Source organism: Zingiber officinale, chromosome 8A, assembly GCF_018446385.1.
Source record: "Zingiber officinale cultivar Zhangliang chromosome 8A, Zo_v1.1, whole genome shotgun sequence".
Classification (NCBI taxonomy): domain Eukaryota; kingdom Viridiplantae; phylum Streptophyta; class Magnoliopsida; order Zingiberales; family Zingiberaceae; genus Zingiber; species Zingiber officinale.
In genome coordinates, this window is record NC_056000.1 from 27,258,803 (window position 1) to 27,271,585 (window position 12,783).

The following is a 12,783-nucleotide window of genomic DNA, read 5'->3' on the forward strand; positions in this document are numbered from 1 at the left end:
TGAGCTCGTTTAATGAGGCTCGTTAAGATAAATAAACCAAGCTCAAGCTTCACAATATTCGGCTTGTTAGCTCGTGAACATGTTCGTTAAGCTCATGAATAAACTTTTAAATAAAAAAATAATAGTTTTGATATTGAATTTATAGATTTTATACTATGCTTATGAAAAACATAGATAAATATATTAAATTTATTTATTAGAATAAAATTATAAATTTTAACAAGATTATTATAATTTTTTAAAAATATATAATTTAGTTTTTAATGAATATTTAAATTTATAATTTATATTTATTAAGCTCGTTTAGGCTCGATAAATGCTCGAATAAGCTCGTGAGCCATGAATATATTCGTTAAATAAAGTTCGAGCTCGACTCGATTATAAACGAGTCAAACTCAAACATCCAAAAGTTCGGCTCAGCTCAGCTCGTTTACATCCCTAATGTTGTAGCAGTGAAGATTTTGTAATTGCTATAACACGTCCAACCGTATTTTGTAAAATCGCTATCTTGGATTGTAGGATTGTACAATCCTATGATTTAGAAGCACAAATCGATCCTAGATCGTGCAAAATCAAGTTTTGCAGTAGGATCAGAGCAGGATCGATAGGATTGATAGGATCGAAACAGAATCGATAGAATCATAACAGGATCATAGCAAAATCGGAGCAAGATCGATGGAGGCTTTGAGAGGTCAAAACTTTTGATTCAGATTGAACCACAAGACCTATAATATATCAGATCAAAGTTCGTTCAGAGATCTATAATTAGTTTCAAGTTTTACCCTTGATCGTCTAGTTTTAAACCCAAAAAATATCATTTAAAGCCTTTTCGGAGGCTTGAAAGATTTTTAATCTTTTTTATTACCTTTTTTCGTCTTTTGCAAAGTTAGGGCTAGGGTTTTAAGATTATTTAAATATCTATTTAATTATTTTTGAGTTAGTTTTTAATCAATAATATTTTATCATTTCTTTTCCCCCAAAATGATAAGTTTTTGATGTCTATTGTCCAATATTCTATGGAATGAATGAGTCTTTAGAAGATTATTTTAACATTCGTGTTCGAATTAAAGAATTCAATAGCTTCTACTACGTTAAGTGCTTTGTTGTCCTTTAAATTAGATCTTGTAAAATAAGAGAATATTCTTGAGGTTGATTATTATTATTATTATTAAAATGAGTTATTTAGATTTTTTTCTAATTATTAATCATCTATCATAAAATTTCAAAGGTTTTTGGTAGAATCGTATGATTTTATGATCCGATCCGGACCCTAAATTGATTTTGTATAGGATCGCGATTCTACAAACTATGCGTTTAACCTATTTAAAAATTAGATAGAAGATTTAGGCGATAGATAACAATATTAGAGGGCAGCTAGATAATTATATATATGGTTGAATAGTAAGGTGGACATCATTATATATATATATATATATATATATATATATATATATATATAATGTTGATATGCTGCGCGCCGCACAGTGCGCGACTATGCCCGCGCGCAGCATATCAGACTTTTTATAGTTTTTTTTTTATTTTAAATTTTAAAAAATCAATATTTTCTTATATATAAATATCTAATTCATGAATATATCTCCTAAACACATTATAATACTCTATAAATACTTAAATTTATTTTTTTAATTTTTCTTTTTACTAAATACTATAACCCAATTGAGAAATCTGAACCCTAAAGATAAAATCTTAAAAAAAAATAACTTACAAATTATAACCCAATTGGGAAACATGAATCCTAAAAATAAAATTTTTAAAACATATTTTAATTATTTTTTTAATTCAAAATTTTAAAAAAAAATTAAAAAAAAAAAACGCTGAAATCCTGCGCGACGCGCACAGTTGCGCACTGTGCGCGTCGCGCAGGATATCAGCGCTATATATATATATATATATAAAATAATCTCGAATTGATTTCAATCAATTGAGATATATTATATTTAACATCACAATCAAGATCGATATTAATTAAATAGCAAAAAATAATACTTCCAAATCTATTATATTTATTGATATGAAATCTATTATATTTATTGATATGCTTATAAATTGTATGTCATATTTAATCTTTCCATTATTGTTTAGACAACTTATATAAATAAGTTTATTGGCTTTAGTAAATATCAATGAAAGAATTATTTTCTAATCTATTATTTTCTTCATCTATTAGTTTCAACATGATATCAGAGTTATTTTCTCTTCCTTCTAATTTTCCTCTTCCGAATTTTTGTTACAGTAGCTACAGGAGTTTCTACATCGAGGTTTGATATAATTGTTTATAGTGTAGCAACCTCGGCAACTTCGACAGCAGCAACTTTTCTTCTTTTATTAGCAACTCTTTTCCATCGACGATAACAACTTCGACAACGTCAATCGTAGCAAGATAAAATTATTATTTGTTCATTTTATTTTTTTTTCTTCTCCATTTTTTCCCTGGTTCTGTTAGGGAAAAAAGCAACGAAAAAAAAAGTTCTGTTAGGGAAAAAAGCAACGAAAAAAAGCAGGAAGAAAACAAAGAAAAAAAATGAGAAGAAAAAAAGAGGGAAAAATGAGCAGAACAAAAGGGAAAAAATGAAAAAAAATAAAGCAGTAGAGAAAAAAATCGAGGAAAAAAAAAATCTTTTGTCAATTTTATTGAGATCCCTGTGCCATCACAAAATATATCTTTCCCTTTTCATATGATTTCTTCTTTTTCTGTTGACCATGATAATTATTTACTTTCGAAATTACAATTTCTTTCTTTACTTTGTATTCATGACTTACTTGATCGTGTTAATGGTATTTCATCCTCACCTTAAAAAGATGATCCATCTTATACTATTTGATTTAAGAATGATCAATTAGTCTTGTCTTGGTTAATCTCATCAATTACCGAGCCTATACTTCCAATGCTCGTTGGCTTCAACACCTCTCGTCAGGTTTGGGAAGATCTTGATCATTCTTTTGCATCCCACTCTCAAGCACGGGTTTTCCAACTTCGTCTACAATTACAGTATGTTCAACAAAGAGATGCCTCTATCAGTGACTATATGCAATCAGTTAAGACCATTGCTAATAGCCTAGCTACAATTGGACATCTGGTCTCTGATCCAAAACTATTAATGCATGCTCTTATAGGTTTGAGTCCTCAATATGATAGCTTTGTTCCTAGTATGATGACTCACAATGATCAAGTATAACTCGAAACTCTTCATAATATGTTATCCTCTCATGAAAGGTTTCTACAAATACAATCTCAAAGGATGCCAGATTTATTTCTTTATCGGCACACATGATTAGCAAAACTCCATAACTTAATTAACATAATCAGTCTCCTCCCCAACATGGTTATCAAAATCAGATTGGAGGTTTCAGATGCCGAGGTCGAGGTTGAGGTCGAGGTCAAGGATGTTGTCAGATTTGCTTCAACTATGGTCATTATGCTCAAAATTATTGTAAAAGATACGATTCAAATTTTCAAGGAGGACCTGTATCATCAAATTGACCCTCTCCCTCATCTTGACAATCTAGTACTCAATCATCTCATTCTGGAGCATTCTCACTCTCCATCCCTCCTAATGCAACGTCATCGGTTCCTAAAACCCCAAGATGACATCTAAATTATGGAGCAACTCATCATGTTATACCGGAGTATGCTATTCTTACAGAAGCTTCACTTTATCATGGACCTGACATGGTATAAATAGGTAATGGCATCAATTTCAGGATGACATCCAGATTCTGGAGCAATTCATCATATAACACCAGAGTATGATATTCTTATAGAAGGTTCACCTTATCATAGACCTGACATGGTACAAATAAGCAATGGCTCAGATTTGTAAATTGCTCACATTGGAAACATCTCCTTTCATTCATGTGGTCATACTTTTCACATGCGCAATACTCTTCATGTTTCTTCTATTTTACTTTCCGTATGCCAATTTACTCTTGATAATCATGTGTTTTTTGAATTTCATTCTCATCATTGTCTTGTGAAGGATCCCATGACAGGAACTATTCTAGTCCAAAGGGACACTAAAAATGATCTTTATCATCTTCAACCCACCTCTCTTAATACCTTTATTGGAGAACACAAGGACAAATTCTCTTGACATTCATGTCTTGGTCATCCGTCTCTACACCTTGTTCAAGACATTATTAGTCGTTTTGGTTTACCAACTTCTTTAGCATCATCATCTCATTTATGCGAAGCTTGTATGAAAGTAAAATTTCATAAACTACCTTTTGTATCCTCTACTCGCAACTCTACCTTTTCTTTGAAAATTATTCACTCTGATGTATGGGGTCCTGCTCCTATTCTTTCTCATCAGGGTTTTCTTTATTATGTTATTTTTATTAATAACATTAGCAAGTTCACTTGTATTTTTCCTATAAAAAGAAAATTTGATCTCTTCGATATTTTTTATCGTTTTCAAAAGTATGTTGAACGTTATTTTGATCGTAAAATACTCTCCCTTCGTTCTGATTGGGATGAAGAGTATCAAGTGCTTCATTGCCATCTTACTTCCTCTGGCATCCTCCATCGAGTCTCTTGTCCCCACGCTCCTGAACAAAATAGATCCATCGAGAGAAAATATCATCATGTAGTTGAAACTGCCTTAGCTCTTCTTAATCATGCCTTAGTTCCACTTAAATTTTGGGATGATACTGTCCAAACTACAGTTTACTTTATCAATCATTTACCCACTCCACTACTTCAAAATAAGTATCCATTAGAAAAACTTTATAATCATCTTCCAGATTACTCTTTCTTTCGTATCTTTGGTTGCGCATGTTATCCTTGGCTACTAACTTACTCTAAACACAAGTTAAATCCTCGCTCTCTACTATATATTTTTCTTGGTTATAGTAATTTGCATCATGGGTACCGTTACCTCTATATTTCGACCGACAGAAATATATTTCTCGATATGTTACTTTTGATGAATCTCTTTTCCCGTTTGCAGTTGCTACCTTGGATCATTCTTCATATAATCAAGGCACCTATCTAATATCACCGAGTAATATACTAGAATCCCTACATATTGATTCATCAAGACATATTGAAAGTACAAGGGGGATGGTATCTTGGGTCATGCTCTATCTCCGCATATTCCTGTAGACTCAGCGGCTAGTGGTGATCCACTCTCCAATTCTAATTTTCATCTGTCTGACCACTAATCTCTGAGTAGTTTTGATGATGATACTCCTTAGTGAATGCTTCCTCTAAGTGATATTTATACACGATGTCAACTAATTTCCACTCATTATCCTCTACCACGTGCTCTTATTACTTCTTCCAATTTTATTGAACCTTCTAGCTTTAAACAGGTAGTCAAAGATCTAAATTGGTGTGCTACGATGACTACAAAGTTTGATGCTCTTCTTCGTAATGTAACCTGGAGCTTGGTTCCTCATACTCCATCTATGAATATTGTGGGCTTTAAATGAATTTACCGAATTAAGTATTGTGCAGATGGATCTATTGAACGTTACAAAGCTCGCCTTATTGCTAAAAGCTTTAATCAACAATTAGGTATTGACTTCAATGATACTTTTAGTCCAGTCATCAAAATTATGACTATTAGATTACTACTATCTATAATTGTTAGCTCCAATTGACTGATACGACAATTAGATGTTTCCAATGTTTTCCTTCATGGACACCTTGAAGAAACTGTTTATATGGAGCAATCACCTGGATTCATCCACCCGTAACATCCAACACATGTGTGTCAACTTCAGAAATCTATATATGGTCTTCGACAAGTACCTCGTGCACGGTTTCATCGTCTATCTACCCGGTTTCATACTCAGGAATTTTCTGGTTCAAAAATTAACTTTTCCCTATTTTACAAATATAATGAGGAATTTTTAATATTTGTTTTGATTTATGTGGATGATATATTAATAACTGGTAGTGATCAAAACAACATTATTACTTTGCTCCATCTTCTTCGTCAAGAGTTTCCTATTCGGGATCTTGGTAATGCTAATTTTTTTCCTTGACATAGAGTTTCTTTCACATTCTGAACATTGTCTTCTCTCTCAAAATAAATATATTACTCTTCTACAACGAGCTAAAATGGATGGTGCACGTCTTATCTCCACACCAATCATTGAAGGTGTTTTCACTGCACCTTCATCCTCCTCTCAATGTCTGACCCTCAGATCTACCGAAACATTGTTGGTGCCCTACAATATGTTACCATTACATGACTTGATATTGCTTTAGCTGTGAATCGTGTCTGTCAATTTATACATACTCCTACTGAATACCATTGGTAAAATGTTAAGAGAATTCTTCGATATCTCAAAGGCATTATGCTACATGGTCTTTTATATCATCAGTTATCACGAGAGTTGATTGTCTACAGTGATGTAGATTGGGCTGAATCTTCCGAAGATAGACGTTCTACTAGTGGATATGCTATATTTCTTGGTCGAAATCTTATTTCCTAGTTTTCAAAGAAACAACCTATAGTCTCTCGCTCAATTACTGAAGTTGAATATAAAGTTATAGCTAATGCGACGTCAGAAATTATTTAGCTATAATATTTTCTTTCTAAATTACACTTTTCCCTAACTGCTACGTATAAAATCTGGTGTGATAATATTAGAGCAACTTATCTTACGAAAAATCCTGTTTTTCATGCTCGTACCAAGCATGTAGAGATTGATTTCCATTTTGTTCATGAGCGTATGGTGACTCGACAATTTTCAGTTTCTTACATCTCTACAGAACATCAAATTGCTGATATATTTACCAAGCCATTATTCAGACAACATTTCATCAAGTTAGCACTCAAACTCAACGTTAAGGCACTCTCGTTGAGTTTGTCGAGGGTAATGGCGATTGATCCTGTCCAGAATCTGAGTCAGGCGAAGGCCAGCTGAGATGTCGTTGGTGTTGACGAAGAGGTGACTTGGACGCCCCTAGCTTATGTGCCCAGGAAAACAGACCCCACGTGGGACTGACGGAAGATGGTGATTAAACCGGTGGTACTTGGGCTCTACCCACACTCAGATAAGCACACGGAACATTAGAGATAAGAAATAAGGGAAAAAGTCCCTGGCGCAAGCCCTCCAACGCTCAAGTCAGATACTTTTTTCCTAGAAGAATAGTGTACGAAGGAAAAAAACTGTAGAAAACAAGTGTGAATGTGCGCATACCTGCTCAAGAGAGAGGACCTCCCTTTTTATCTGACCACGCGTACCTCTGGAGCCTGATCAATGTTAGAGAATGTCGGGTGTCAGAGCCTGTCGGGTGATGGAGGACACATGACATCATCTTATGAACTGAAAGAAGGTTCTACTCGCAGATGACAGCAAACTCTTGGAATATTCCCTGATATATGGCGGTTATTCCCTGGAAGGTTGTTACGATTCCCTGACATTGTTGTCGCCTAGTGCCTTCTGTCCCGCCCGGGTTTATCTATGGGCCGTTCGGGCTGACCATTAGGGTGTGGCGCCTGGCCCGAGTCTTGATGAGGAAGATGAGCTGCGATGAGGGCCCCATCTTTCACGCTTAAAGTACTGAAGGGTCGACTGAGAGTTGTCTTACTGAAAATACTAGGCCTGTCTATGCAGATCGGGTTGAGGAAACCAGACCAGTTGGGGAAGGTCCAACCTTACTCCATGCTACATCTCATGTCTTTAATTTGATATCCTGATCTGTTAGTATCCGATCGAGAATTATGCTTCTGATAACGTCAGGTGATCTAACTCTTTCTTTCCCCTAACTGCTGACTGTCACGTTCTCTTAACTTTTGACTGTCATGCCCTTTTGACTTCTGACTATCACGTCCCCTTAACTTCTGACTACCTAGTCTTATCGGACCTCACCTTTATGCACCGTATCAATGATAATGAAAAATAATCTCAAATTGATTTCAATTAATTGATATTATTATATTTAGCTTCACAATATATGAATCAAATAGTAAAAATAATATTCCAAATCTATTATATTTATTATTATACTTATAAATTATAGGTCATATTTAATCTTTCCATTATTATTTAGACAATTTATATAAACACTTTAATAAATATCAATTAAATAATTATTCTCTATTTTATTTTATTTTATTTTTTCATCTATTAATTCAAACAGATGACCTACTCCATGGACACCACAAGAAGCTGCTGCTGTGATCTTCCCTCACTGGCATAAGAGAGATGGGAGATCACATCATTAGCCTCACAAGCCACACTTAATTCCACATTCACAGAGATCCACCATGATCAGCGCAACTAGAGCATCGGTGATAAGTAGGCGCGCACACGCTTCTCCTGCTCTCACTCAGCGCTTTGCATAGCCATGTTCGATTCCTCTTACAGCGACAGTGGCCTCCACCCGCTCTTCTTCTCCGCCACAGCGGCGACCATGGCGGTGGCGGCGTACCCTGCTCCTCCTCCTCCTCATGGACTTCCTCGATCATATCTCCAGAGGAGGAGCAGCTCCCACTCGCTTCCCTTCCACCACCACCACGTCCTCAACTCTAACGCCAGCCCCCCCATGAGGCGGGTCCTCAGCGCCGGCGACCTCCAGGTCGTTCGTCGACAGATTTCTCCTCCCGTACCTACCAAACTCCCATTTAGAATCGTTCCCCGCATTCAAAATTGAATCTTTTTTTGTTGCTCCGTGGATACTATTGCAGGGGATGATGAGTTGTCCCAACGCTAATCATCGCGTCGGGCGATACAGCGCCGAGGAGAGGAAGGAAAGGATCGAGAGGTATCGGAGCAAACGAAATCAAAGGAACTTCCGCAGGAAGATCACTGTAACTATTATTTTTTTCCATTTTAAATTGATCGATCCTGATTGAAGAAGAATTCTGATGAGTCGATGCCATTCACATCCCCCTCTGCTTTCTAAGTACGCGTGCAGGAAGACGTTGGCCGACAGCCGGCCGCGAGTGAGAGGTCGGTTCAAAAGGAACGGGGAGATGGAAACGGAGACGGAGACGGAGACGGAGATGGAGGCAGCGAATGGGAACAACTTCGAGTTCTACAGCTACGACGACGCTGAGCATAAGCAGAGCAAGAGCCGTAAGGTGGAGGTGGACTGGAGGAGCCAGTTGCAGGCGGCGCTGGCTGAGGAGGACCAAACGGAGAGCTGCTACGACGAGGAGCTCCTTGCCGGCTTCGCCGACGCATTCTCCATCAATATTTTCTCCTAAATACCAAGAGAAGTTAGTTTAATGAAGAACGAGAGAGATGGAAGGTTAGTAGTGTCGCTGCAGGAGCAGCGTAGTTTCTGTATTTTAATTTTCAGTTTTTTAAAAATAATATATATTTTTAAAGCATAGTTTTATAGATTAATTAAACATTTCAAATAATTAAATTAATATTTTTAAATATATATATATATACACTACGGCGCCCAGTAAATAGTCAAAATTGATCATTTATTTTGAAAAAATATTTTATTTAACAAAAATCATACAGGTAAAAAATATCAATAATCATGAAAAACAAGATAAAAGTACACATATCAAATTTTCTATCACTGTATTAAAATTTAAAATAAATAATTTATTTTATTAAATTTAAATAATCAATTTTCACTACCCGCTAAATCAACTATTCCAATATTTTTATTATTTTTTTTCTATTTTATTATTATATTTATAAAATAAGTTGAAACAAATAATATTTTATTTTTAGAATAGAAATTTTTTATTTCTTAAATTTAACAAATTATTATTTATTAAATTTAAATTTAGATAATAGATAAATTAACTTATATATAATTTTTTTAATTATCTTATTTAAAATTTAAAATAAAATCTTTACATAAAATAATATGCGACGCGTTTACGTCAGCGGAACGACCAATCTGGAAGGTTCCGGATCCGGGTTTGCCCAAATAGACGAACTCAAATTTCCATTTGATTCGAAGGCGAGAAAGCGAGATAGGAAACGACGGAGATGGCGATGAACCCTCAGCTGTTCCCCAACGGGATGCCCGTGCCCTTCGTCGGCGAGTTGTTCGTGCTCGCTAGGGATGGCGTCGAGTTCGAGATCGACAAAATCCCCGGGTTCATTCCCCTTCCTCGATTCCTGATTCCGCTCTTGGATTAGTCTTTTTTTTTAATGTGTGTGTTTATCTTACCAAAGAGGAAATTTTTCAGAGTGATCTCGGTTTTGGATGATCCCGTGTGCATGTGATGCGAATTTGTGCAATTACGTATTATCGCGTCGTGAATGGTTGAGCTTTTGTTCCGAATATGATTGAGAAACTTGCGGAGATGAATCTTCTTTCAGAGCTTTTTTAGGACCGTCTTGTTACATTAGTCATATTGAACTCTCATGCATGTACTTCATAGGATGGATGTGTGTGATATTCGGAAGTGTGCTCTTCGTTACTATTGATTTTACCCTAGATTAGGCTCCTACGCATCCGCTTATTTTTGGTCGATGATACACATCCTATAGATGGTTTCGATTCTAGTATCTGATCCAAACAAAATGCAGTTGAAAACCAGGAGCTTTTTCAAACAAAACCGAGTTGTAGGAAAATGTACCATTAACGAACCATATAAGGCACTTATAGTTTTCATTGTGTAATACGTGCCTCCAATGTAAAGTTATTAGCTTTGCTCGTCATATGTGCTTTCAACCAGAAGTTTTTATCTCTGTGATTGTTTACCTCGTTTTATATATTTTTTAAATGTTTTTTATTATCTATTGTTGTTCGTGTCTATTTGTTGTAGACAAAGCAACAAGATGTAATTTGAGATAATTTACACATATCGTATCATTCAATCTGCTTTAAAGAAATTGTGAATGATTTCTACGATATATGAATTAACTAATCAATGTATGTAATCAGCTGTTTCTGCACTTACCCATATGTTTCAGAAATCTGATGTTGGTAGAAACTAACCAATGAATTGTGCCTTCTGTTCATTATAAAATCAATCTATAGCATGTGCCTTAGTTGCCTACCTTGTGTTATGCAAATCTAAAATGCTGCAATCGCATCAAATGCTTTTTTTTTAATTCAGTTGATTTTATTTCCAGAGAAGATCATGTCAAAGCAAAGGGAATTATTTACTTGTCAAACATAAGGATGGTGTTTGTTGCAAAGAAACCTGTTGGAAACTTTGTGGCTTTTGATATGCCTCTGGTATGAGCTTTCTGAATTAATTGTATACTACTAATTGCATTTGGCATCTTGTGCATGGGATTCATATTTGCTTGGCACGAGTGGATGGTACTTTCTGCTGAGCCATAACTTTGATTGTCCCTATTACATATTCTTTATTTTATTTCATGTATAATAGTCTGTAGAATTTTTTATGAACATATCTTCTGTCATTATTTGGTTCCATAATCTTTATTAATTTGGTTATTAAAAATTGCAAGTGAAACTGATTTTGTTAAGTTAATCTCTGGGGTTGCCAATATATTTTTGGTAATGGTCAAACAGCATAATTTTATGTTGCATTAGCCAGAAGTATACATCGTATCACCAATTTATTTTGTAAGTAGCTCGTTCTACAACTGGATTTTTCACTGTTGCTTACAACATCTAACATGTAGCTGATAGGGACAATATTGCAAATAGTTAGCCATGTCTGCTAACTAAAGATTACATATGGCGCATATGGTGTACTCAGATAAGCTCTCTTAAAGAATATCTATAGACATGATATGCGCACCACCTGATAAAAGCTGCCTGCATTCTCGTTCCCTGTTCGAGCAGAATCTAGTTTGCACGGTGTCAGTGGGATTGTAAAATGCCAAACAGCTACTTCTGAATTCTTCCAATTCCCCCTTGTTTCCCTCATATGTTGTAGCATGCATAGAATCTTTCATTTTGAGCATTAACTGCTTTGTTCTTTTGTTTGTTCATTAGCATCTCCAAACACATGCTTGGTTATTATCTCCGTGTAAGCATAGCTTGCTTTCTTTTGCAGCTATTTGTTCATGGAGAAAAATTCAACCAGCCAATATTTCACTGTAATAACATATCAGGATCCGTGGAACCTGTAAGTACTGGACAGGCACTATTTTTTTTTTTTTTTTGACCTTTTTTGAATATACATTTGATGGCTCAATCATTTCATTTGGATGTGCCTAACTCAGGTGGTACCAGAGGGCCAGCACAGTGCACTCTACTCAACTCACAAATTCAAAATCTTGTTCAAGGAAGGTGGATGTGGAACTTTTGTTCCTCTTTTCTTAAATCTCATTGGAACCGTGAGGCAATACAATCAGCATGCAGCTGCTTATCGTGCTCAAGAAGCTGCAGCCCATGTGGATCCACTACAAGCTGCTCAGACTCCAGTGGATGACATGATGAGGCGCGCGTGAGTAGACGGGCATCGATAACATCAAATGTTTGCAATTGAAATGTTGGCATTCCTCTAGTTTTAAGTTTGTCTGATTCAACATCTCTATGTGCAGGTATGTTGATCCGAATGATCCGACTAGGATCTTTTTGCAGCAACCCACTCCTGAATCTCAACTGAGGAGGAGAACATATCATCCTAACTCTGCTGAAAACTCGTATTAAGGTGCCAAACCACTGTCATAATATCTCAAGATGTCTGGTAGTTCTTGTAAGTGTGATTCTCTTCGCGTAGATGCTTTGACACACTGCATTAAGTTTATGGTTCCATAATTCTGTAAGTTTGATATCCATATACCGTCGTTAATTTGGTGCCTTTTGTGCTGCTTTCATCTGCTCATATGGTATCAAAAACATGCATTAACAACTGTGTAATTTTGTAAAAAGGTGAAATTCATCACTTTGACGGTCTTGTCTCA

The 12,783-nt window shown here is 35.6% G+C and overlaps 2 protein-coding genes across 2 annotated transcripts; both read left to right on the forward strand.

Annotated features, from left to right (window-relative positions):
* Positions 1 to 8,130: 8,130 nt before the first annotated feature.
* LOC122011447 (two-component response regulator-like APRR1) lies at positions 8,131 to 9,311 on the forward strand. The gene is made up of 3 exons (XM_042567838.1): positions 8,131 to 8,554; positions 8,664 to 8,786; positions 8,883 to 9,311. Exons 1-3 carry the CDS (start codon positions 8,324 to 8,326, stop codon positions 9,183 to 9,185), a joined length of 657 nt encoding a protein of 218 aa, XP_042423772.1. The 5' UTR covers positions 8,131 to 8,323; the 3' UTR covers positions 9,186 to 9,311.
* Positions 9,312 to 9,869: 558 nt separating this feature from the next.
* LOC122008155 (UPF0664 stress-induced protein C29B12.11c-like) lies at positions 9,870 to 12,783 on the forward strand. The gene is made up of 5 exons (XM_042563767.1): positions 9,870 to 10,046; positions 11,032 to 11,137; positions 11,931 to 12,002; positions 12,100 to 12,323; positions 12,421 to 12,783. The coding sequence occupies exons 1-5, from the start codon at positions 9,937 to 9,939 to the stop codon at positions 12,527 to 12,529; spliced, it is 621 nt and encodes a 206-aa protein (XP_042419701.1). The 5' UTR covers positions 9,870 to 9,936; the 3' UTR covers positions 12,530 to 12,783.